The sequence below is a fragment of the Gastrolobium bilobum genome, unplaced genomic scaffold (genome assembly GCF_033153095.1).
Source record: "Gastrolobium bilobum isolate Gb01-03AN ecotype WA unplaced genomic scaffold, APGP_CSIRO_Gbil_v1 utg4848, whole genome shotgun sequence".
Taxonomy (NCBI): Eukaryota; Viridiplantae; Streptophyta; class Magnoliopsida; order Fabales; family Fabaceae; genus Gastrolobium; species Gastrolobium bilobum.
In genome coordinates, this window is record NW_026899359.1 from 274598 (window position 1) to 300774 (window position 26177).

Consider the following 26177-nt stretch of genomic DNA (forward strand, 5'->3'; position numbering starts at 1 on the left):
TCTAAATTTTTTAATCTGTAAATTATTTAAACAATTTGGTTTATAAAATCATCTTATCAATAACCTGTAATTTACATAATGAAATATATTATTTTTGAAGGTTTAACATAATAGATCTGACCAAATCTTATTTTTTAAAAATAAATTAGGTCAAGTCTATAATTTAGTTTGTATCAAATTAGGGAGAAGTTATATTTATAACTTCTTACAACCAATTTTATGGTTATCAAAATCAATTCAATGTTTATAAAATTTCATTAAACGAGAGCCTTTGATTTAATTTTGATCTAACAATTATAAAAACAATTGTAAAAGATTGTAAATAACCCCTATCAAATTAATAAAACAAGTCAAACTTAAAATATTTTACATATACTTAATTTATTTAGGCTAATAAAAAAACCCCTTGCCTCCTCCTTATTTTCTAAAGTCCATTATTATTTTAATTTGGTCCAAAAGCCTTGTGAAAGTAAATATCATCTTTATAAATAATATACCTACAAAAACTTATAAACACTGTTACATTGTTGCAAAGCGTCTTAGAAAGAAAAAGAAAACGTGAGTATGTCTTTAACAAAATATGAATTAAAAAAATAACAGTTAATTTATATATATCAACAGTTAAGATCTTTTCCTATGATAATGTTAAATCAGGTATGAGATGATTTATTCTCATCTATTTTACCTTTAAAAATAACATGAATGTGTCTTTTAAAGGAGAGAGGGGTGCTCATTGATGGAATTAATAGCAAAGGAGAACCACAGAAGTCAAATATAGTAAAACAGCAGTGTGGCCATGGTAACCCCTAAAAAGACGTTACTCAAATTTTTAAAAGCTATGTCCAATTGAATTATGGTCATAATTACCTAATTACTTTTACTTTTTACGTTTTCTTCATTTGACCTGACTTGATAACGGTTGTCATTATGGCACTTAAATTAAAGGAGGAGTGCACTGATTCCTCCTCATATATCAACACCTTTGTGTTTGCTCTTTCAAAATGTTCCTCCTCATTCCTCACTCAGCATCAACAATGGATGCCAGAGAAGATGATTCAAAGGTACAGCAGCAGCTGCAGACCTTTGATGCCATGGAATTCAATGTGCTAAAGAATGCAAGGGCTAACAGAGGTAATTCTTATTCCTTTGTATCAAGTGAAGCCTCATCTGACTATTCTGATGTCCCTCCTCCGGAACATTCTTTTGAGAAGCGTGGCGACGAATTTGAGGTAGATGGTGATGAATTTGATGAAGAAGAGTGTTTGGATGAGTTGCTGCATGGTGGAAAAACAAAGAAGAAAATTGAGCAGCTGGCTGCAATGGTTGGTATTGACACTACGGAACCAGCTATTGTGCTGACTGAAGTAGTGAGAGTTCTCAAACACTTAAAAGAGAATAAACCAGTCCTGCACTACTACTCAAGTGCTTAAAAGAATTTAGTTCTTCGTTGCAATGTGGCCTAGCTCTTTATTTCTATTTTTATTTTTATTTTAAGGAATAATGCTTTTCTTCTTGTTGATATGTATGTGGCTTCCAACTTCCTTCCATATAATATCTTTTGAGAATGTCTCTTTTGATTATTTTTAATTCCTTTAGTTTCTTCCCAATTTACTTAACATAAAAATTCATTCTTTACTAGCAATGATAGAAAGGAAATAGCTTCTTGTTGGTGGAAAAAACGTTGCCATATGGTTGGGACTTGGGAGTTCAGAAAATGAAAAGGAGAAGAATGTGATTTTCATTAACAATAAAAAATTAAAAAATTAGTGCGATAATTACATACATACCTTTCTCGGTTAGTTAAAGTTTACCAGTCAACTTTTTAACTAAATTACATACAACAAATTTGTACAAATTATAAAAAATAAAACAGTCAACCCAAATAATAATAATAATAATAATAATAATAATAAAGTGGCTAATTCTCTTTATGCGGCTTTTACTTAAAATCACCATGTTTAATTATTCAATTTGTCAGGGCTCGGAATTTTCTCCCAATGCTGACGCCAGTCCGTTATCTGAGGAGAACTGTCATTTCAAATAATTTATTTTTATACTTAGTTATTCAATAAGAAATATAGGAAGGAGATAAGAGAAAAAGGACGACATATTTGAATCCTTTTCTAAGGTTGGTGTTGTCTGTCTATTTTTTGTTTCATGAAAAATACTACATGGCCCGGATAGTTTTATCCCGGGAATTTACCCGATTCTTATAATATGGTGAGTCCCATCCTGGATGGACTCACTTGTTTTTTTTAACTTCCCCAACTCTTGTAGACAGCTATCGTCTGTAATTGACTTTTTCTCAATACTGAGTTGTTCTGCAATTCCAATCTTCAAAGTCCAAACACTAACGATTTTAAGTGATTTCACCTGATTTTATCCAAACAAAAATATTTCAAAATATGTTTCACACGGGAAAATTCCTCGATGCATGTCATACCATGCGGTGTTTTATGTCATCCATTGTTGAGGTAATCCTACTTAAATTCAAGCATTATCTAAATGATGCAGGGTTACTACAAAAACAAGCTATCGTAGAAAGTAGAAACTTCCCAAAAACATATCGTTGATGTCAACAAAACTTACACTTATAAAAAGATTATGATGATTTCTCGTAAGTCCTCCTGTCCACGTCAATGACATGGTGCATAACACATTCTTGTCGGCTATGAATTGACTTTAACAAATTCCATAATGACAACACATCTCAACTCCGAATTATAATTCTTAAAGACCATTGATAATGGTATAAATGGAGTCTTTAAATGTGTATAGTGGCGCTTCAGAAACTTCAGCATACACGGCAAAAACCATATTAAGGGATCTTTAACCATACGTTTCAACATGCATTCATGTAATTCAGATATTAAATTACATTGGTACCGTTTGAGTACCATTTAGCTCCGTGTATACGTTGACGAACTTGTTCTGCATATTGCTACCAGCATGCCAATAATATTCGAGCAAAGCACTATTGATCGAATTCTGGAAGTGCACCTCATTGATGCTGCGTTTCAAGCACAATTTCCACTCACTCACCTAAGGAGGCATTTGGTACATCAGCATTTCTACATGGATGGATATGTTAAAAAAAGTAGGATTTCGGACATGTTTGTAACACCAACCTCGGGAATGCAAAATGCCGTGGACTAATCTTCACAATCCCTGCAATCTCTTCTTTACTTCAACATAATTTTATTTGTCATTTGTATCAAAACATACAGATCTTGAATTTGGAGTATCTGGTACTGGGGTATCTACTCTAGCAGCGTGAAAAAGCTAGCGTACATATGAAATACGAAATCCCTCCAGAGAGTCTGCATGTTCTCAGTTTCCTTGCACCAAATCAATGCACTCTATCTGACATGGTTGGTCTGCAGCTACAAAATAGTGCAAAACATGGAATACAAAATAGTCAAAAATGAAATAAGGAATTAGCCAGAACTAGAACAAATGGGGGGCAGAGGTAATCTTGCTTACTAAAAATTAGCTGCCTTCGGATGCTTAGTCTCTTTGTCTAGTTTGCTTTGAGAGACCCATCCAGACCAGCACCAAACACAATGACAGTAGATCATGTCCATTGACTTAAAAATAATTTTATAAACCTTGAAGAAACGATGGATAGAATTATTAAACAAAGATATATTCTTCAAAAGACCTTTACCAGCCAACATTCTTATCAAAAGCAATTCTCATTTCAAGCTTGTTACCAAACCCAAGTAGTCCTAAAGCAATATGGAAATCCAAACTGTAAACCTTTCCTCTTCAACAAAATTAATAGAGACAGAAAATCCAAGCTTTTCAAACTTCGACTTTTTTTACAAGTGTAAGATCATGAAATAACCTGCCTCACATATACAAGACATAGGATTGAGGGACTTTAAAATTGATGTTGTCAAACAGACAATTCATTATTTTGGCCCCACAATCGAAGGTGTCAGATAGATAACCTATATCAGCACAAAAAGCTTTGCAAACTATCCAGGTTGGTGACACTTTTCACGCTCTAATCACCAAGTAAAAACAAATCAACTCATGTCTCATTTGTCGGCTGTTGCTGCAATCCAACAAATGATTACATATTTGGGCCAGCAAGAGGGAGGATTCAAGGTTCTTAAATTGAAGCACCACAACGAGGCAGCTTCCTTGAGTTCTTGACTCTTATTGAAGTAAATGCCTACTTTCACATCATTATTGAATTCACATCGACTCATAAGCTCAGTGATACTGCTATCAATATTTCCTTAATGCTTTCTCACCCAGTGTGTGGTTATGCAGAATTATCATCAGAAATAGCAGCTTCATGAAGTATGTTCATGTAGATAGTGGCATCCATATAAATGGCAATTTTCTGCCATTTTTTATTTGTCAGACAATATTGGTTGGAAAGAGAACTCCTGCAAAAGTAAAAGTAAGAACTGATAATTGAGCATCCCACTTGCAGAGTCAGCTTTACCAGTTACCACAAGAACATGAAAAATATACAGCAGTTTATCCAAAAGCTTGAACTACACTGAATAAAACTAGATTGTATACTTTCATCCCTAGAAGGACAGTACAAATTAACCTGTGCAAGTGTCAAATTTGTGCTACCTACAAGTAAAGAAGTGCTTCTTTAGCATCACACTTGTATAAAAGGAATTTAGGAAGACATAAAAATATATTATATTGATTAAATCAAAGGCAATCTGAAGCAGGAAATCTCTGATCTTTCCAACTAGTGTTAATTATATAAAATTACAAATTTTGACAATGGCAGGATATTTATTTATTTATTCTGATTTCTGAGTAACAACTTTAACAGTTAAACCAAAATGAAAAGTTCCAAATGATGAGATACACATCTTGAGAATCAAGTGACCCCATCCCCTACCCTAACATGTAATCATGTAAGTGTAAAATAGATGCCACCAAGAACTACCTTTGATAACTCATAAGAAACCCTTATTTCAGTGATCTTTCAGCCATAATATTTGCCTTTTTATCAGTATAATTTTTACTTTTCATAACATGGTCAATAACAAGAGAATGCAGCTTACCATAATGAAAGGAAAATGATGAGATTCACAAGGAAATAAGTCAAAATGAAAACAATAGATAAATATGAAACTCTTTCAATTTACATCTTTCCCATTCTAAGAAATTTAATTTATGGATGCTTCGTAACATTATATATGGGCAATAAAAGAGTAGGTGTAACTGTTTCATATTTACACAGCAATCGTAACCAGGTAAAAATAATTGAGAAGCAAAAGAGAATTGAAAATACATTTGCAATTCATAATATTGTCAGTCAATTCAAAGTTTTAAACCAAACGGTGTTGCCACTTATTGTATGGCACAATGATAATTCTCATCAAGTAACATAACAGGGAAACGGACCTACTTCACACATTAATGTTACATGAAAACATGAATACACAAGATTGCTGTGTGCCACATTTGACATTTATGTACAGCACAGGAGCCAAGCCTGGGTAGTCTGTATTTTATACCACACAATCATTTGTAGTCACCTCAGGAAAGAAGCAACACTAAATGGCCTCAAAATAGGAGCTATGCAATCTGTCAACCTTCCAGCACAATTGGAATCTCCATGAATAGATCGCTTGAATATTCTTGACCAAACAGTTAGGGAAAAGATGCAAGCAAACCACCATGCATTGCAGCTTCACATATGATTCCAGGGATTCTTCTAAGAATTCACGGCTGCAAATACAGAAAAATACAAATGGTCAAGGATAAGTGTTACATAATAAAACTCAAGGCAGCACAAGAAAGAAGACAGCAGTATGAACCAGAAAATTACCATATTTGACATTTATTTAGCAGAAGATATGCGCTGCAGAGATGACATCCAGCTACTTGAATGACCAATTTTACTGGTTTGGCCAGGTCCAGGATTAGAAGCTTCAGCAGACAAGGCAGGCTTCAAGGAGTTCCTTTTAGAAGTACCAGCAGGAGAATATGAAGTAGAGGGTATATTTGCTTCTCCAAAAATCTACAGAAAAAATAAGTAAACAATGCAAGCTAAACACTGATCTATTCAATTTTAGACATAATAGTGTGCAACCCCAGAACTTTGACTTCACTTTTGCTTCACAGCCACAGCAAGAAAAATGAAATTTTTTAAGTAAGATGACTTACATTTTTATCAAGAGGATTTTCAGAACTTAAATTTTTTCCCACTGGTGATTTAAACTGAATTTTAACACCAGAACCAGTAGCATTTCCTGATCTAACGTGCTCTTTGACATGCCCTGAATAAGCATTATGTTCTGCCAATCAGAAAATAATAAATAAGACATTTGTTGAAGTATAAAACAAAATGCTACTTCATCCTTGTTCCTAGACATACTAAATCAAAATAAAGTTAACAACAATTCACATAAAAGGACTCAACCAACTTTGCTGGTCGTCAACATAAAATATTGATGTCCCCTTTACCATGAATTTATTTTGCATCCAACACAAGTTTATTTCTTGATAGGAAACACCTATAAATTACATGACTTATTTAAGATGCACCAACCTTGATGGTTGTCAACATCCATTGGAATTGCACGATTGTTACTTGCTCCAGGAACTGGCTGTGATATGAAAAACTTAAGATTGTAAGGAGCATGGGAAGATTAAATTAGCAAAATCATCAGTAGCCCCTGCTCCCAGCTCCCCAAATATATATATAATATGGCCCAAAAATCAAATATACTTACAGATAAGGGGGGCTGCACTACATTCTTTTGTGCTTGCTGGTACTTTAAAATGGTCCAATCAAAAACATAATCAAATTCATAACCTGAAATATATCAAGCAAGTCAAAATAGATGGAGAAAAAATTACACTTGGGTGAAGAGATGAAAAAAAAAATATTGCAAAATTTACCAAAATAGAACACGAGTTTTCGTAAAGAAGAGTGTGTACATCAATAAAACCAAGGCCCTTTTGACATGCTAGATTACTTTTTGGTTAAAACATTCAGTCTAGTCTAGTGAACAACAGAAAACATGCATGTGTATAGAACATAATTATAAAGATTGCAGAATTATGTCACGTCATATCCTATCTTGCAATATTAGGAAAGAGTATAATTCTGTATAAGCTTTGAATCTTCTAAATAATCTGTGTAACACACAGTAAGTTATTTCCTTGTATTTTTATTTAAAGAAAAAATATTACCTTCCCTTTGATCTCCTAGTAAGAAATCTTGTTGAATCCCAACTTTTAATTGTAATAATAATGTCCATGCCCAAAGATACTTTTCCAGAACAAACAATATCAACACAATTGTGCAATTTATTTATTTTATAATACTCAAAAAATGAAAAGAATAATCACCTTCTCGAGCAAATAGGTCTCGAAATAGGCGCTTCAAGAATCCATAATCAGGTCGCTGATCAAATGTCAAAGAGTGGCAGTAATGGAAGTATGAAGCAAACTCTACAGGATGAGATTTGCATAGTACCTATGGAAAATAACAAAAAAATAAGTACATCATTATTTAAGAAGGGGAAGGGGGAACCTGCACAACAGAGATAAATGCCCAAACACTTACCTCAATAGGAGTTGATAATTTCTTCTGACATATTTTATCATACTTTTGTTTCTTTGTTGCAGCCTTCAGACCTTGCCAAGGAAGGCTAAACACAAATATTTAGTCATTTAAAAGTTAAGACATTTTATTATATCATCACAACAGATATTGGATTATGGAGAAAATACTTGTAGAAGAAAAGCAGATAGAGAAGAATGCCATACCTTCCTCTGAGGAAGTACAAAAGTACGTATCCTAGTGATTCCAAATCATCCCGTCGGCTTTGCTCTACGAAAAAAATATAATAAATGAAATAGAGTTGAAATTCATTTGGGCTGAAGGGGTTAATATCTTTTTCTGACTTACCAATCCCAAGATGAGTATTGCAGCTTGCATAACGTGCAGTCCCTGTTAAGTTTTTGTTCTCCCTGTGTGTTACAATTGTTAGTATTATTCTGGGTATTTTCAAGGGATCAGAAGGAAGAAGAGACAGAGAAAGGAAAGGAACCAAACCTTCCAAACAAAAATATTAGAAAATATTCATGAAAACTGATTAAGAAATTGGTTGGAATATGAAAATAATTCATAATCAGATGTGCGAAAATTACAAAGATATAAAAGTCGAAATCAAAATAAAATTAAAGGAATGAACTAAACAAATGGAATCCTATAGAAGTACCTGTAAGGGATGTGGCGGTTGGTTGTAGAGTCCCGATATCGTTTGGCAAGCCCAAAATCTATTATATAAACCTGTCAAGAACATAAGAATTATACATGCATGGAACCATAACAAATACCAAAAAATAGTTGAAGGAAGAGCAAGTCCAATGTACGATAAATAAAGGGGAAGAGCAATAACAAGATAGTTACCTGGTTGGCTTTCCGACCAAGTCCCATGAGAAAGTTATCAGGTTTTATATCCCTATGTAAAAATCCTTTAGAATGCACATATTCTATTCTAGTGATCTGCCCACCGAAAAAAGAGAGTTAATATCAAATATAAAGTTAGTATCAAAACACATACGAAGGTTTAATATGGTGACTCTCATGACAGATTTCCTAATCCTAAGTGGAAGTAAACTGCAGAACTAAAAGAGAAAAGTGAAGAATGCTTGAATGAAAGGGTCGGTAAGGGAATGCGTCCTGTTCAGCTCAACAAAGAGAAAATCCATAAAATAAATAAATTTGCAGGCAACATGATATTTAGACACATCAAAGCACCGATCTTTCATCAGTACACTTATGATACAGGCATCTTCTTTAGTAATTATACGTGTAAGCACCGGTACAAACATCTCCCCCCGCCCCCCCCCAAAAAAAAAAAGAAAAAAGAAAAATGCTAGCTTACCATTTGATCAGCCAACATTAACACTGTCTTCAATGAAAACTTTCTTCCACAATACACAAAAAGATCCTCAAGGCTTGGCCCCAGCAAATCAAGAACAAGCACATTATCCTCCCCGTCCACACCAGACCATTTTATGTTCGGAATACCACCTGTATCGCAAGCATTAAAAAAATGGGAAATAATACTCTTATGCTACATAAGAGTATATCATTTTCCTACACTAATTCGTTTTCCGTGTCAATTAATTTTTTTTTTCTTTTTTAATATAAAATATGGGACCCACATTTAACTTCTCTCTACTTTTTTTATCTACTACAATCCTACAACATAAGAAAACTTAAACCCTAAAAAAAATATGCAAAATTAAAAAATCTTAAAACTCACCACCCTCCTGACACCCTTCACCTCCCTATAACAATTAACCAAAAGAACATAAAAGTTTAACATTGCAAAATGCATACTTCCTCCTTGAAGAATATTGTAGAGCTTTGCCTCATAAAGCAGTTGCGGATGCTTTGTTTTACTGTTCTCCTGCAACACCCAAAACAGAGAGAGAGAGAGAGAGAGAGAGAGAGAGAGAGTGAGTATCGTAAGAATTTAAAGTTCAATCTCGGTGGATTAAGAACCTAATTGGCAGCCAGACCAATCCAAACAACACATACTAATCACACACGAAGATTGGCACATGCAACTTCAATCAGACAATCACAGAGTGTTCACAAAGGAGGGCACAGAATCAGAGACAAATAGGAAAACCCCTAACAAAAGAGCAACAAGCGGACACTTACGATCTTGACGGCGACGATCTCGAAGGTATCAATATGCGTAGCTGCGGCAGCAAGGGAAATTGAGGAAGATTGATCAGAACAGAGAAGCCTATGATTAACTATTGTTGTGAAATCAATAGCAGAGAGAGAGAGAGAGAGAATGCTCACCGAGGTAGATTTCACCGAAGGATCCGCTTCCGATCTTGCGGCCTAGTTTGTACTTGCCGCCTAAGATGCGTTCCATGTTTCGAAGGTTCCCGAACCAGGTGGGACTATGATTAAGGAATCCACCGCAGCATCAAAAAACAGAGAGAGAGAGAGAGAGAGAGAGAGAGAGAGAAGTATTTGCTGGCTCAACCAGAGAAGAGAAACCAAAGCCACACACAATCAAGAAAAAGAGAGCCAAGGGCCATATAGACAAAATGCACCTAGGAGGCGGGGATATTTTTGTCCTTCGATAGAGTTGTTCATTTGTTCGTATGTTCACGAGGAGAGGACTGTGTGGGTCTAGGCTTTTCTTTCACTCCTGTTGACTTCTATGTATCTTATATGTGGTGCGAATAAATGTTTCGCACTAAAAATATTCAGTGTATCCTATTAATAAAAATATTATATGTCAGTTAAATTTTTTTTTTTGTCAAATATTTTTTCTCTCTCCTATGATATATAATGCTTTTATTGATTGAATGCACTGAATTTTGATGTAGTAGTAGCACCAAATATTTATTCTACGTGCTGCTATGTCGGCTAATTCTTACATTACATTGGAAGTTGTTTGGTACGACAGTTTTTTCAGGATTCTTAAAAAATTAAATTTTTTTAAATTTTAAATTTTCAGATATTATTATAAATTTAATATAAAAATAATATTTTAAAAAATTGAGATTTCCGAACAAATTTTTTTTTTTCCTTTACCAAATGCCAACTGTTACTTGTACCTCACCTCATCAATGCTTCAGTTTTTTTTTTCCCTCTCTTTTTTAATTTAAGATTGGATTAGTTGGTATTGGTATGGTAGAAACTGGAAAGAAAATTTCCGGATAAGCATCATGTATTTTATTATTTATATTAGATCTGAAGATTTTGAATTTACAAATTTAGCATTTTAATTAAAAAGGAAAAGATTTCGAATTTACAAGTTTAGTATTTTAATTAAAAAGAATCCATCAATTAATGGAATATCTTTATTGTTCGGTATATATATATATATATTTGCAATGAATCCGATGTTTCCATTTTTTATTTTGTAAAAGAAGTTCCTAACAGGCTCTTATTAGTAGGGAATAGGGGCTAGAGATGTTAATACAACACGGTCCATATTTTTTTTCTTGCAATTTTTTGGCGTCAAAGAATATAAGGTTTATTGTTATCAAATAAAGACAAAGAATAGAAGGTTTATTTAAGCATGTCAATCCGAGGAGACAAAATTTTGTGATTAGGATGACAAGATCTAATTGTAGACATAGCATGCGAACATTTTCAAAGAGCATATCTTCCTTAAAGCTTCTGATTAAATTTTTAATGAGACAGAATATCGTGACATGTATGGCAAGCAAAAAACATGCAAGTTGTTAAAAATAAAAATAAAAAATAAAAAATGAATACTTTGTATGAATTTTTTTGTTTCTGGACCTCACAAAGGCAGAACTTGATCATACAATTATGCGATTTTCAGTGAAGGGCCCGGGTAGCTTAACTGGGCCCAAGTAGTGCAGCCCATCAGCAATGGGCGCTGCATCTACATCTGCATCTGCAACGTCAGCTATTCTTTACTTTGCTCGTGAAAGCTGAAGCTGAGACTGAAGATGGAGAAGATGATCGCAGTGGGTTTGGTATGGGGCGCCACAAACGCTATCATGCGCCGGGGTGCGCTTCTCTGGGATGAAGCTTTGAAATCCTCTCCAAAGCCACATCCCAATTCAAGTCTTCACCAAAAAATCCTCTTCTCCATCCGCAACTGGCTCAAGCTTCTCTCCATTTGGCAATATTCCATCCCTTTTCTCATCAACCTCTCCGCTTCCGCCACTTTCTTCACTATTCTCTCCGATGCTCCACTCTCCGTCGCCGTCCCCGTCACCAATGCCACGACCTTTGCTGCCACCGCCGTCTTTGGCACCCTCCTCGGCGAACATACCCACCTCCCTCGCGCTTTCTTGGGTACCGCTCTTATAGTCGTCGGTGTTTGCTTTTGTATTAACTCCTAGTTTTTCTACGATCTTTATATAATTATTTTTTTCTTTTGACTTGATTGTGTACTTTTGTTACGAGATTCGAATTCGGTTATATGCCTAGGGTTCATGTTTGCAAATTACTAACAGTTGACTCTGTTACTTGGGCACCATCACTCTGCCTTGGAATATATATTGGAACTAGCTCTGTGTTCATTTCACTAAAGGTTATTATTTCATATATAAGATAATTCACCGTGAGAATCAGCATTATTCAGTACTTGGTGAGCAAGAAGGAAATCACCAAGACCGTGACCAATAGCAAATAAATTGCATAAAAAGCAAACAGAGAAAAAAAAAAAAAAACTTCAGGTAATGATGCCTTGCCATCCTTATGTTTAGATTTGTGTTTTCAAACATTCTGGAGGTATCTGTCCGTTGAATCTTTTGGTATCTGTGCAGTAGTCATAGGTCATGTAATTCTTTCTGACCCAAGTCAACTGGCCCTTCTTGGGATAACTCAGCTGCTTGTATATTGGAGAAGTCCACCAATTTACAGGGACATTGGAGGCACAGTGATTAATGCTGATTGCTCCTCTCCACTTGCAAGCCCTTGCTCTAAAATGACGAAATCTGGCCTTGAATGGTGCACCGCTCCAGTTTGTCTTAACAAGCCCGCCTCTAGTTGCCCAGTCATCTGCATTCCATAGGCTGGTATAAACCCTCATTCCTTGCTTGTTTGGATAAGCAATGCCCTGATTTTCATAGTTCCGGAAAACCCGAATTGGCTGACTGTCAACATACCACCTGAGATACCATTGATAGTCAATTCCATTAGAATTTATCATACAATTAATACCTACCAGTGATCATACAATTAGATAGTTCTTTGTTATGGAGTTGAGAAAATAAGTGACTTCGAATTTATCAGCTTACACAATTTCTGTGGGATTCCAGTGAATGGTGTAATTATGAAAATTAGCCGTTGGGTCAAACCAGAGGTAAAATTGTTGCTCTCTGCTTCCTTTTCCTTGTGTGTATATGTTTGTATTGACAGTGTATGGTTGTCCTGTACTGTTGCCTAAGAACTCAAAATCAATCTCATCGTGCTGGCCTCCTGTTGAGGATAACTGCACGGATTTTGTGTTAGAAACATTAGCACTTCATTTACTAATAGAAGTCTGATAGATTTGGTTGTTCTAAAATACATCTAGATATTTGTCTTTTTCTTTTATTGGGGAAAAAGAGAGAGAGAATATGTTGGTGTTGATGAGAGCTTTTAGATCCAGTGAACTTACATAGTAGGCTGTAACTGTTCCTGCAGAATTACCAGGTACCAGCTTGATTAACATTTCTATACTTCCAAATAAGAATAATCTCTTTGATTGAGCAGCTGAGCCTGAAATCCAAATCCCAAAGGCAACACCACATTTTTACACTTCATGATAACAGATGAATGCATTTTTTATTTATCATTTAACTGCAGTTCGCATAATGTTTAGCGAGATTACAAATCTTATCTAAACTGCTATATGAACATATTAGAATGATGCTCTAGTATTTAGACTTGAATGTTGTTGGATTAGGCCATAATATCATTCTTTTCCACTAATATTAAAAAAAGGCAATCTGGTGCTATAAAGCTTCCCCTCTGCCCAGGGTCCAAGGAAGGGTCCTTCCTTAGTAGGGAGTTTTATCTTACCTTGCATTTTGCAAGAGGCTGGTTACGTAACATTTTTCACTAATATTCAATTGCAGTTTACGAGCACTTTAATGTAAAATTTCTCTCTTGCCAAAAGACACGAGTCTATAGAAATCTTAATTGATACGTGTTAAGCATAAATGTTTCACCTGAGGCTTGATCCAACACAAGATGAAGGTCTTCACCCAGAATTGATGCATGTTGAACACCCCAGGTGAGGTACATGCTCTTGGAAAAGTCGGCATCCACTTGGATGATGTTGGATAAGACTGCACAGATTAACAAAGCTACCAATATTTTTTCAAATTTGGCCATGTTAACTCCTTTGAACAACTTTTGTCTATGTTTTCCTTTCTTCAAGTTGAAAACTTGGACGGATTATAACTTGTTGGTATTGTCTTTATATTAGTTACAATGAGCAATATGGTATTCTAAAGATGAACTCTGCGTAATTATTATATGAGCAATATGGTCTGAGCGTATTGCCCTGTTCATGAGATTTGTCATTCTGAAATTATTTTTTTCAAACGGAGAGCCTAAGGAATTTATGTCTGGTTTCATAAATAAGTTGGCTCCTGATGGCTGAGAGGGTACAAGTGTTTGAAATCTGGTTTGGCTTTGTCTTGTCTTATTTTTTTAAATAATGTCCGAGTTAGCACAGGCTTGCCTATATGATTTAAAATGTTTCAGAATAAAATGTTACCCTAAGCTGATGTCATAAATCAGGACTCAAAATAATTTGAAATACAGATGGTGTTTTGATGCGTACGCGGTAGGATTCATGGGAAGTTGGCGTGGTGCAATATAATATGAAATACAGATGGTATTTTGATATGTGCGCGGTGGGATTCATGGGAAGTTGGTGTAGTGTTGCTGGGAACCAAGCCTCAATGCATGAATGCACATCACTAGTAATGGACTATGCAGCTAAGAATGATGAGTTGTGTTGAGTAAGGATGTCTCTCTGGGACGTGCACGCCTGATTGAGGAAAATTAAAAATTTTAGGCATATCTTGAGCTCTCTCTAAGATTAAGAATGCTTTCTTTTACTTGGTCAATTTGAACTTGTAATTCAACAAGCAGATTGCACTGTACATAGAGTTTCAATGACAAGAAATATCTATTTAGACCGAGAAGAAATGATTAGTCATTTTCTCGGGGACAATATACTGATCAATGGCTTGAAAGGTTAGTCGTTTTGATTGTAGTGATAACAAAGAAATGATAGACCATGCATAATACAAGCGGATTAGTTGATAATCCATTGAATCGCAAGAGTGAGAGGTTGAATATAGATACTTTTATTGAAGTTCTACGTTGAATAAATATTTGATATTACTGTTGCATCGAAGATTCAGTGTATTCCATCAATGAGAGCATTACACATCAGAGAAGAGAAAAAAAATTTGACAAAAAAAAAAAATCGCTGACATGTAATATATATTTTTATTGGTGAGATGCACTGAATCTTCGATGCAACAATAGTACCAAAGACTTATTCGTCTTGAAGAGGGGTAAAAGAAAAAGGAAATATGAGAGGTGACATGATTAGGATCATGTTACATTACCAAAAAGATTGTAGCCAATTAACGAAAGACCTCGGTTGTTTACTCCTGGCAATGTTAACTCTCATATTAAAATTCACATTATGTGAAATTTTTGTGTCTATATTTCTTTTAATCAATGATAATAGTAGAATCCTTGCCTTAATAAACAAAAGTGAGAATGGTGTTAATTAACAAAAGAATTGCGGAAATCCACTGAAAACTGTTCTGTTCTATTAAACCGTATAATGATACCTCAAGGGTATGTGCTCAGAGATATCCTATGGATAGGTATCTTGGTTGGCTTATAGCCAATATCCACATCATTGCGCACAAGCAATAGGCTTATAGCCGAGACGTGGGTGTGTGCACAGTGTGGGCAGAAGTAGTAAATGAGTTCAGTGTATGTACCTGGGGTCTTTAACCTCTTATTTAAAAGGGTTACCTCTTGGGCTTGTGTAGATCTCCCAGTTGTAGTAGGATGTAACTTCCTTTCTGTTGGGATAGAGACTCTATCCTTAGCAGCCTTACTGTTTTATATTGTTAGGATAATTGGGTAGTTATCCTTTAAGGGATCCTTGGGTAGGTGGTTAGGATATGGAAATATTCCATAACAGTTGCCCCCCAGCTCGGCAGTTCGGAAGCTCGGACTGCTGGGGTGCCTAAGTTTGATTGATAGGTCGACTCTACCGAAGTACTATGATCCTGCCTTGGGTCTGGTGCGACTACCTCTTCTTGGTTTAGCTTTTTATATTGGCTTCTTTTCTCTTGAAGTCTTTGAGTGGTGAGGCAGTGTTTTCCTTTTTTTGACTTTGAGCTCGGCTTCTTATACCATAGCTTTCTTTAAATTGACTTGGCTTTTGCCTTGCCTACACTTTTAAAGGCAGTATATTTGCCTTTCTGATTTTAGCCCGGCTTAACGTACCGTGGCTTTTCTAGACTTTTTGCCATATTTTGTTTGAGTCCGGCTTCGCATACCGTCTTGATTTGTCTTTTATCTTAAATTGGGGTGTGATTTTTTTCTAAGATCACGATCTCTCCAAATTCATCTTCTCGGATTGGGGTGTGATCCTTTTTCGTAGAATCACATCTCTCCAATTCTATCTTTCTTCTTCTTCTTTTTTCGGATCGGGGTGTAATCCTTTGGCTAGGATCACAACTCTCCAATTCCGTCTTCATTTTTATCTAAGATTGGGGTGTGATACTTTTCTTAAGATCACATCTCTCCTTTTCTGTCTTCATTTTGATCTCGGAGCCTGAAGCTCTAGCTTAGGCTGAGTTGAAGCTCAAGGCTGAGGCCGAGCTTTAATCTTGAAGCCCTTCATTGGGCTGAATTGGAGCTCAAGGCTAAGGCCGAGCTTTTAAGCTTGAAGCCCTTCGTTGGGCTGAGCTCAAGGCCGAGGCCGAGCTAATAATTTTAAAGCCCTTTGTTGGGCTGAGTTGAAGCTCAAGGCTGAGGCCGAGCTTTTAAACTTGAAGCCCTTCGTTGGGCTGAGCTCAAGGCCGAGGCCGAGCTAATAATTTTGAAGCCCTTTGTTGGGCTGAGTTGAAGCTCAAGGCTGAGGCCGAGCTTTTAAACTTGAAGCCCTTCGTTGGGCTGAGCTCAAGGCCGAGGCCGAGCTAATAATTTTGAAGCCCTTTGTTGGGCTGAGTTGAAGCTCAAGGCTGAGGCTGAGCTTTTAAACTTGAAGCCCTTTGTTGGCCTTTTTTATTTGAACCCGGCTTTTTATGCCGTGGTCTTTTAATTTGTGCCCCGCTTTTTTCGCGGGGGCTTTTTAATCTAAACCCGGCTTTTTATGCCGTGGTCTTTTAATTTATAGCCCCGCTTCTTTCGCGGAGGCTTTTTTATCTGATCCCGGCTTTTTATGTCGTGGTCTTTTGATTTGAGCCCCGTTTCTTTCGCGGAGGCTTTTTAATCTAAACCCGGCTTTTTATGCCGTGGTCTTTTCATTTGAACCCTGCTTCTTTCGCAGAGGCTTTTTTATCTGATCCCGGCTTTTTACGCCGTGATCTTTTAATTTGAGCCCCGCTTCTTTCGCGGAGTGTAACACCCCATTCTAGAACCGGTTTGTTATCATTGCGTACGACATTAAGCGCAGTTACAATCACAAAATTGAATTAAATACGAATAAACTTTTTCCTTATTATTTGTAAACGTTTTTAATTGGAACCAACTCCGTGCTTAAAACAATTCTCACAATGTGATTATAACTTAAACTACATGTGGAATTCTTATTGTAAGTCTTACTTACGCCATACATTACTACCATAGTTTGCCAAGTGATCCCCTTAGACCACCAAGGCTTAAAGCTCACTTTTATTATTCTTAAATGCTAAACATACACACTCTTTATTCATCTGAGAATTTTACTATACTATTCTTATGGTCTCCATTTGTCCAATATATTATAGGATTTTCATTAGCTACGCGTGGGTTCAAACCGCGCTCAAATCGGAGCACCGTAGCCCCAGTTACGCATTTTCTAAGAAAATAGGTGCTGAATTTTCCAAGACACCCACGCCCATAGCGTGAATCTCACGCTCATAGCGTGGGTAGTCAAGGAGGTTGGCGCTTAGAGCGTGAATCTCACGCTCATAGCGTGGCTGTTCTGGAGCAAGCACCCAAAACAGGGCAATCTGACCTCCTATGGTATTCTACCCATAACTTGAGTTGTACTCATCCAAATTACCCAATCTTGGTCTCTATGGAAAGCTAAGAAAAAGATCTACAACTTCCATTAAGACACAAGGGTCCAAATATGTCATATAGGATACGAAAAATGGACAACAAGACAGGATGTCCTTACCTTTACTTGGATTTTCCAACCCAAGGTCCTCTTTCTCCTAATTGATATCATACAATCCTTCCAATACATGAATTCTAATCTTTCAAGGTACTCATACACTAAGAGAAGCAAACATACCATTTCATCATACATATATCCTCATTAATTACAACATCATCAGGTCTCAATTACATCATTGTTCTTACAAATTTCATATACATGCCCAAGGACTTAGCTACAAAAGGAACATGATCAAAGCTATAAGCCATTTATAACAAGGCATTCACTACTACAATGATCATGCACTAAGTCCCTCAAAATATATAATGTGACATCAAAATATACATATAGCAATTCTAAATGGCATGCAACTCAAAATATCCAGCTATCAGGTACAATCTACTCATGCTTCTTGCCTCGATCAATCTCACCTCTATCAGTACCTGAAATGATGCCCCACAACACGGGGTGAGATATACGAATATATCACAGTAAACCTGAGGTCCTTGGAGATCACTCCACCCTAAGGTTCACTTTCGATGTACACATAATCATAACAGTTCAACACATTCTTATCCATAACCATTATATGGACTTCCAAGAGAGATCCTCAAAGGGATGTTTCTCTTAGGCTCTTACCACATGGAGATCCACCTAGGGCTGTTTCCAAGGGAAGTCCTTTCCTCAATCTAGGAACCTCCAAGATGGATCCACATAGGGCTGTTTCTCTTAGGCTCTAACCACATGGAGATCCACATAGGGCTGTTTCCAAGGGAAGTTCCTATCAACCATTCTCATCATAATTCTATCAATCATTCCTCAATCCCTATTTCTACCTCTATCAACCATTCCTCAATCACTCTTAAACAATTAAACATCAATTAATCAATCATAACATTTATCAATGCATGAATCAATGCATGGGCATACGATTACTATCATAATTACATATCACATCTCATAAACCATTTCTCCTCAACGGAGTATGGTGGAACACTCAATGGGATCAACCCCAAGGTCCAAAGGTTTACCTTGCTCTTGAATTTTCCTCAATTGCTCACAACCACAAGGGTTGGTCACTCCACTTGGTCCTCTTGCCTCAATCCTATCAACACAAGGAATACAATCAAACAATGCTAACAATGCAAGGAAATCCATAGTTCCAAGCCTAGATTTCTCCAAATCTCAAAGCATACTAAAATAACACTATAAACTCATTTCTACCAATTAAATGTCATTCCTAGCATTTTTCATAACATACACTAAGTCTCAATCCTCCTTGAACATAGCCAATCTACTCACATTAACATAAAACCCTAAAACACTATTCATCAAAACCTAAACTCATGAAAATCTCAAGGAATCAAGTGAAAAAGAGTGGAAACCTACCACCAATGATCACACAACAATGGAATTGTTGTTCCTCAAGCTCCCATGGAGGTAAAAGCTACCTAACTCCACAATTTCTCCAATGGGTCGAATTTTGGGGAGGAGAAATCTTACTCCACAATGCTTCCCACTCGAAACCAAGCTTGGATTATGAAAGAGGGGAAGATTTGGAGTGGTTTAGGCTTTTGAATCACTCAAAAAGGTTGAGAATTGAGGGATCTAGGGTTTTGGACCTCCCTTTCCCTCTTCTCCTTTCCCTCTTCTCCTTCTCTTCTTCTCCTTCTCTTCTTTCTTTCCCTGGTGCTCGACGGACAAGGGGGGGAAATAGGTTTTTTATGCTTTGAGTCACTTAACTTATGTTAAGTGGCTTTAAGCGGGTATAAGCTCATCTATCTATTCAACTCCAATTACTACCAAACTTTACCCAAAGGTCTGAAATATTATTTTAGGAATATTTCCACTTTTATTTTTATATTTTGGGTACTTTTGCCTGCACCCATTTATACCCCTTAATTTTCACTGAGTACACTTTTTACCTCAAAAGTGACCCCAACTCACTTAATTAGGCCCTATACTTAATTTTACTCACTAATACATGCTTAATTACTTAATTTAAAGTAATTAATTAAATTATTTAAGTTAGGGGTATTATACAGAGGCTATATCTTTGTTTAATAATTCTATCCATCGCTTCTTCAAGGTTCATAAAATTATTTTTAAGTCAATGGACATGATCTACTGTCATTGTGTTTGGTGCTGGTGTGGATGGGTCTCTCAAAGAAAACTAAGAGACTAAGCATCCGAAGGCAGCTAATTTTTAGTAAGCAAGATTACCTCTACTCTCCATTTGTTCTAGTTCTGGCTAATTCCTTATTTCATTTTTGACTATTTTGTATTCCATGTTTTGCACTATTCTCTAGCTGCAGACCAACCATGTCAGATAGAGTGCATTGTTTTGGTGTAAGGAAACTGCGAACATGCAGACTCTCTGGAGGGATTCCGTATGTACGCTAGCTTTTTCACGCTGCTAGATTAGATACCCCAGTACCAGATATTCCAAATTCAAGATCTGTATCTGTTTTGATACTAATTGTAAAGAAAGAACCTTGGGATACACCACCCTTTATAAACTCTACATTAGTTGCACATACAACAAATGTGAGACTATATATCTCAACACGTCCCCTCACATGAGAGTCCATTGGGCTTGAAGAGTGGATGATGCAACAAGCTCAGCCTACCTGTGCTACTAAGAAATTCCACGAGAGAAAGTGGGGAGCGGCGATGATCGAACCCGGGACACAAGGCTCTGATACAATGTAAAGAATCTTGGGATACACCACTCAAAAGTTAGCTCAAAGGGTGAGAGTGCCCAATGCTTTATAAACTCCACATTAATTGCACATACAACCAATGTGAGACTATATATCTCAACACTAATGACAAACAAAATTATGTTGAAGTAAAGAAGAGATTGTGAAGATTAGTCCACAGCATCATCCTGCGTTCCCCTTGTTAGGTTAATCTTTAATTTAGAAATATGAAGGGTTTTTGTTTATGGTGTGTCCCTAGGCATATGTTAGTGGATAATTAATATGTTTAGATTTTCTATGTTAGTCATTATTATTCTTAATCATTTGTTGTTGCTTATAAAAAGAACATTGTAACCCTTGTAAAGTGGCTTGGCAGAATCAGTAATAATAGATAAGTGTATTAAGAGAACTCCTTGTGTATTTTGTGTGGGTGAGAGAAACAGTATTAGGACCTGTGAAAATAACAAATTGGTATCAGAGCTTGATATCAATGGAAGGTGTGAGTAATGGTCTGCCAGTGCCCCGCCTGAAAAAGGGTAACTATGAGAATTTGAGCATCCAAATGAAGGCTCTCCTAAGAGCGTGTGATAGTTGGAATTTGGTGCAAAATGGGTTCGTAGAACTTGAAACAACAGATGGATACTCAGCAAACCAACTCAAGCAGTTGAGTTTGTCAAAATCGAAGGATGCAGCGGCACTGTTTATGATGCTTCAAGTTGTTGAAGAGTGCGGTGGTATTGAGAAGATTGGAGGCGCAACAACGGCTAAGGAGGCCTGGGACATATTGGAGACGGTCTACCGAGGTGCTGACCGTGTGAAGCAGGTCAGGCTTCAAACTCTTCGAGGAGAGTTGGGGGGGATGAAAATGAAGGAGACAGAAGGAGTGTCGGATTTCATCACCCGGGTTCAGACCGCTGTGAACCAGTTAAAGAGGAATGAAGAGACGTTGGCCGACTCCAGAGTAGTAGAAAAGATTCTGAGGTCGTTGACAGATGACTTCGAGAACGTCGTGTGTGCAATCGAGGAGTCCAAGGACTTGTCTACGCTCTCTGTTGACGAGCTAGCAGGTTCCCTTGAGGCGCATGAGCAGCGCAAGAAGAAGAAAAAGGAGGAGTCGCTGAAGCAAGAACTCCAGACAAAAGCAACATTAAGGAAGATAAGGCGCTCTATTCTCAGAACGTCCGAGGTAGAGGTCGTGGACGAGCTGGACGTGGAAATGGCCGAGGTGGTCGTGGCCGAGGTCATGAGGTGAAAAATGAAGAAAGAGCTGAGCCGAGTTAGCAAAACTGGAGAGGAAGAGGATGTGGCCGAGGTGGAAGAGGCCGGTGGTCAAATCAAAGTAATGTAGAGTGTTATAAGTGTGGCAAGTATGGCCATTATTCAAAGGACTGCAACTCGGACAGATGCTATAGCTGTGGCCGAGTTGGGCATTTCGCGAAGGATTGCCGAGATGAAAGGAGAGTTGACGGGACGTCAAACTTTGCTGCAGAAGGAGAAATAAGAGATGAAGAAGTTCTGATGTTGGCACAAGGTGAGACGAGTTCGAAGAGTGAGACATAGTGGTATTTGGATACCGGTGCCAGTAATCACATGTGTGGTTACAAACATTTGTTCAAAGAATTGAGAACGGTGGAAGCCGGACATGTCTCTTTCGGAGACGCGTCCAAAATTAATGTAAAAGGCCATGGTACGGTCTGCTTTCTACAAAAGGACGAACGAGTTGGAACGATTCAGGACGTGTATTACATGCCCGAGCTCAAGAGTAACATATTGAGCATTGGACAACTGATGGAGAAGGGTTACTCGGTTCTAATGACAAACCGAGTTCTACTGTTGAAAGATAAGCAAGGGCGGTTGATAGCCCGAGTTCAGATGGAGAAAAGTAGGATGTACAAACTGAAAGTGAGGAACTTGGAGGTCGGCTGTCTGCAAGCCGGGGTAGAAGATAAGATGGATTTGTGGCATAGACGGTTTGGACACCTTCATTATGGTGGTCTGACTGAGATGATGAAGAAGAACATGGTGGTGGGACTGCCGAAGATAAACTCTGAAGGAAAGTTTTGTGAGGACTGTGTATTGGGAAAACATGCAAGGAGCCCATTCCAAAGGACGGCGAGATACCGGGCTAAGCAGCCTCTGGAACTTATTCATACCGATCTGTGTGGACCCATAACTCCGGGGTCCTTCAGTGAAAAAAGGTATTTTGTCTCATTTATTGATGACTTTAGTCGTAAGACTTGGATTTATTTTCTGAAAGAAAAATTCGAGGTGCTGGATACCTTTAAGAGGTTTAAAGTGATGATTGAAAATACAACTGAAAGATGCATCAAGTCGGTCCGTTCAGACCGAGGTGGTGAGTATGTGTCAATAGCGTTTAAAAGATATTGTGAAGAACACGGGATAAAACGGTTTCTGACCGCGCCATACTCACCCCAGCAAAATGGAGTATATGAGAGAAAGAACCGGACTATCTTGGATATGGTCTGATCCATGTTGAAGACAAAGAACATGCCGAAAGAGTTCTGGGGAGAGGCCGTACAATGTGCAGTGTACGTGCAGAACAGATGTGCACATTCAAGTTTGAATGACAAGACTCCACATGAAGCATGGAGTGGTTTGAAGCCCTCAGTGGGTCACTTTAAAGTCTTTGGGAGTGTTGCGTATGCACACATACCGGATCAGTTGAGGACGAAGCTTGAAGACAAAAGTAAGAAGTTCGTGTTCATTGGTTATGATGAGAAGACGAAGGGGTACAAGTTACTGGACCCCGTCAGTAAAAGGGTGTTGGTGAGCCGAGATGTGAAAGTAAATGAGGAAGATGGATGGGACTGGAGTAGTCCATCCGGGGTCAATGTGGAACCCGAACACATATCAATTGAGGTCGGACAACATTTGACCCGGATTCCAGAGAATCCGAATGACTCTGGTAGTGATGAAGAGCAAAGACAACCGAGATTGAGAAGCCTACAAGATTTGTATGACTCAACCAATGAAGCACACCTGGTATGTCTGTTAGCAGATTCTGAGGAGTTGAGCTTCGAGGAAGATGTTAATGATAATTTTCATCAAAATGTTTTATCGAAATATTTTTTATCAAAATGTTTTATCGAAATATTTTTTATCAAAAAACTTGACGGAAATAATTTTTGTCAAAAATTTTCAATGAAAATGTGTTTCGTTAAAAATTTTGACGGGAATTTTATTTGTCAAAATGTTAACGAAAATGTTTCCATCAAAAACTATCGACAAAATTTAAATTCTATAAATAATTTTGATGAAATTTTTTTCCGTCAAATTTTTTTGATGGAAATGTGTTTCGTTGAAAAATTTGATGGAAATATTTTTCGTCAAAATATTTGAAGTATATGTTTTTTTGTAAAATATTTTTAGGGAAATATCTTGACGAAATTTAGATTCCGTAAAGAAATTTGACAAAAAAAAATCGTCAAACTTTTTTACAGAAATATTTTTAATCACAAATTTTGATGGATTATTTTTCATCAAAAGTTTTTTAGGAAAATTTTGATGAAAATGTTTACCGAAAAAGATTTTCACATAATTGTTTTATGTAGAAATTTTTTGATGAAAATGTGTTTTGTCAAAATTTTGGACAGAAATATTTTCATTGAAAGTTTTGACAGAATTTAGATTCTATTAATAATTTTGACTGATTTTTTTCGTGAAAAAATTATATCAGTGATTATGGCAAAATCTGGTTCCGTCTCTAATTTCGTCTTTAGTTTTAAAGGAATTTTTTTATGTATATGATTTTCATCAAAAATTTCTCACTATTTTCGATAAAATATTTTTCGTCGATAAATTATGTCGGTATTTGAGACTTTTCTAATATTGTCACATTTGAAAATATTCATATTTATGTAGTTTTCACATTTTAATGCTAAGGGTAGATAAATAATTTTAAGAAGAAGTGGGGTTTAATAAAAATTCTTAATTTTTTCTCCTCATTTTTTTAAACTCACAAACAAGTGAAGGGGTTACTAAAACATTCTCTTTCCTTTTTTTCCCCTCCTAAAACCAACTCCCAAACAAAGGCTTAGGCTCTTCGTATTTAAAAATAAATTCAGAATGACAAATCTCATGAACAGATCAATACGCTCAGACTAATTAAATATGGGATTACTATATGTTATGCAACAGGAACGAATTCCATTTTCCTAAAGAGAAAACATCGGTGGGTCCCATTGCTTTTAAAAAAAATCAAAAAAACAAAATATTTGAGACTCGATTTTTGATCTCTCTATAGCATGATGCAATGAGTTTCCTGCAACATAACAATTACAAATCCCACTAAATATATAATAATTACTCTGAGTTCATCTTTAGAATGCCATATTGCTCATTGTAACTAATATAAAGACAATACCAACAAGTTATAATCCGTACAAGTTTTAAACTTCAAAAAAGGAAAACATAGACAAAAGTTGTTGAAGGCTTTGTTTGGGAGTTAGGATGGGAAGGGAAAAAAGGAGATCCAAGGAGGAGGGAGGGAAAGGAAATTAAAAGGTATTCTCTCCCCTTGTATGTGTGTTAAAAAAATGGTAAGAAAAAAAATGAAGGTTAATGAGATATTTTTATCATTTTAACCTTTTTTAAAAATTGATATAATTATTATATTTTACAAATAAAATTAAATTTAAAATTTCTAGCAAAATTATTTATGTACTTTTCACACTACTATAAAAGATCACATTTTTTTACAAAATTTTTATGTTGCAAACGACAAAAATTTCATAGAAAAAGTATTTTTTTTGTCGAAATACTTTTCGTTGCAAGGCAACTAAATTTTTTATCCAGTCAAAATGTTTGATGCAAAAAAATTTCGTCAAAAATCTTGACGAAATATTTTCTGTCCAAAATTTTCGATGAAAATATGTTTCGACGAAAAATTTGACAAAAATGTTTTCGTTGAAACACTCGACAAAATTTAGATTCAGAAAAGAATTTTGACATTTTTTTTCTGTCAAATTTTTTTACCGAAATATTTTGTCAAAAAAATTCAATGGAAATTTGTTCCGTTGAAAATTTCGATAGAAATATTTTTCATCAAAAATTTCGATGCATATGTTTTTTTGCCAAAAATTTTGAGGGAAATGTTTTGACGAAATTTAGATTCCGTAAAAGATTTTTGACAAAAAAAAAATTGTCAGAATTTTTTACAGAAAATTTTTTCGTCTAATATTTTTAATTAAATTTTTTTCCTCAAAATTTTCGTTGGAAATGTGTTGCATTGAAAATTTTGATAGAAATGTTTTTTGATAAAATTTTCGATGAAATTTAAATTCTGTCAAAAATTTTGACAAAAATATTTTCTATAAAAAAATTTGACGAAATTGTTTACTATAAATTTTTTTTGAAGAAAATGTGTTTCTTTAAAAGTTTCGACGGAATTTAGATTCTATCAAGAATTTTGCCTGAATTTATTTTCCATCAAAAAGTTGGAAGTTTGAAATGCTTGGATTTTCTGTCGGTGATCAATTTTGTTGAAGAGGAAAGGTTTACAGTTTGGATTTCCATATTGCTTTAGGACTATTTGGGTTTGGTAACAAGCTTGAAATGAGAATTGCTTTTGATAAGAATGTTGGCTGGTAAAGGTCTTTTGAAG

At 36.2% G+C, this 26177-nt stretch overlaps 3 protein-coding genes across 4 annotated transcripts; 1 reads left to right on the plus strand and 2 right to left on the minus strand.

Moving 5' to 3' along the window:
- Nucleotides 1–2585: 2585 nt before the first annotated feature.
- On the minus strand, nt 2586–10016 carry LOC133289869 (casein kinase 1-like protein 3). 2 transcript variants are annotated; one of them, XM_061487890.1, is made up of 17 exons: nt 9821–10016; nt 9674–9714; nt 9347–9416; nt 8886–9034; nt 8408–8503; nt 8217–8287; nt 7904–7965; nt 7762–7825; nt 7559–7643; nt 7342–7468; nt 6720–6802; nt 6536–6593; nt 6151–6263; nt 5813–6004; nt 3484–5712; nt 3129–3383; nt 2586–3042 (listed from the first exon to the last, which is right to left on the minus strand). In XM_061487890.1, exons 1-14 carry the CDS (start codon nt 9894–9896, stop codon nt 5825–5827), a joined length of 1275 nt encoding a protein of 424 aa, XP_061343874.1. In that variant the 5' UTR covers nt 9897–10016; the 3' UTR covers nt 2586–3042; nt 3129–3383; nt 3484–5712; nt 5813–5824. The 2 variants fall into 2 exon arrangements, with proteins under 2 accessions (XP_061343874.1, XP_061343873.1); XM_061487889.1 differs by having other exon boundaries at nt 6151–6281.
- Nucleotides 10017–11436: 1420 nt separating this feature from the next.
- LOC133289828 (uncharacterized) lies at nt 11437–12026 on the plus strand (the record flags this gene model as incomplete). Its single annotated transcript, XM_061487832.1, has 1 exon — nt 11437–12026. A coding segment is annotated over one exon (420 nt), but the record flags the coding sequence as incomplete, so codon positions are not given.
- A 192-nt stretch (nt 12027–12218) lies between these two features.
- Nucleotides 12219–13837, minus strand: LOC133289829 (probable xyloglucan endotransglucosylase/hydrolase protein 26). The gene is made up of 5 exons (XM_061487833.1): nt 13672–13837; nt 13119–13219; nt 12757–12950; nt 12378–12627; nt 12219–12347 (listed from the first exon to the last, which is right to left on the minus strand). Exons 1-5 carry the CDS (start codon nt 13835–13837, stop codon nt 12219–12221), a joined length of 840 nt encoding a protein of 279 aa, XP_061343817.1.
- Nucleotides 13838–26177: the final 12340 nt, after the last annotated feature.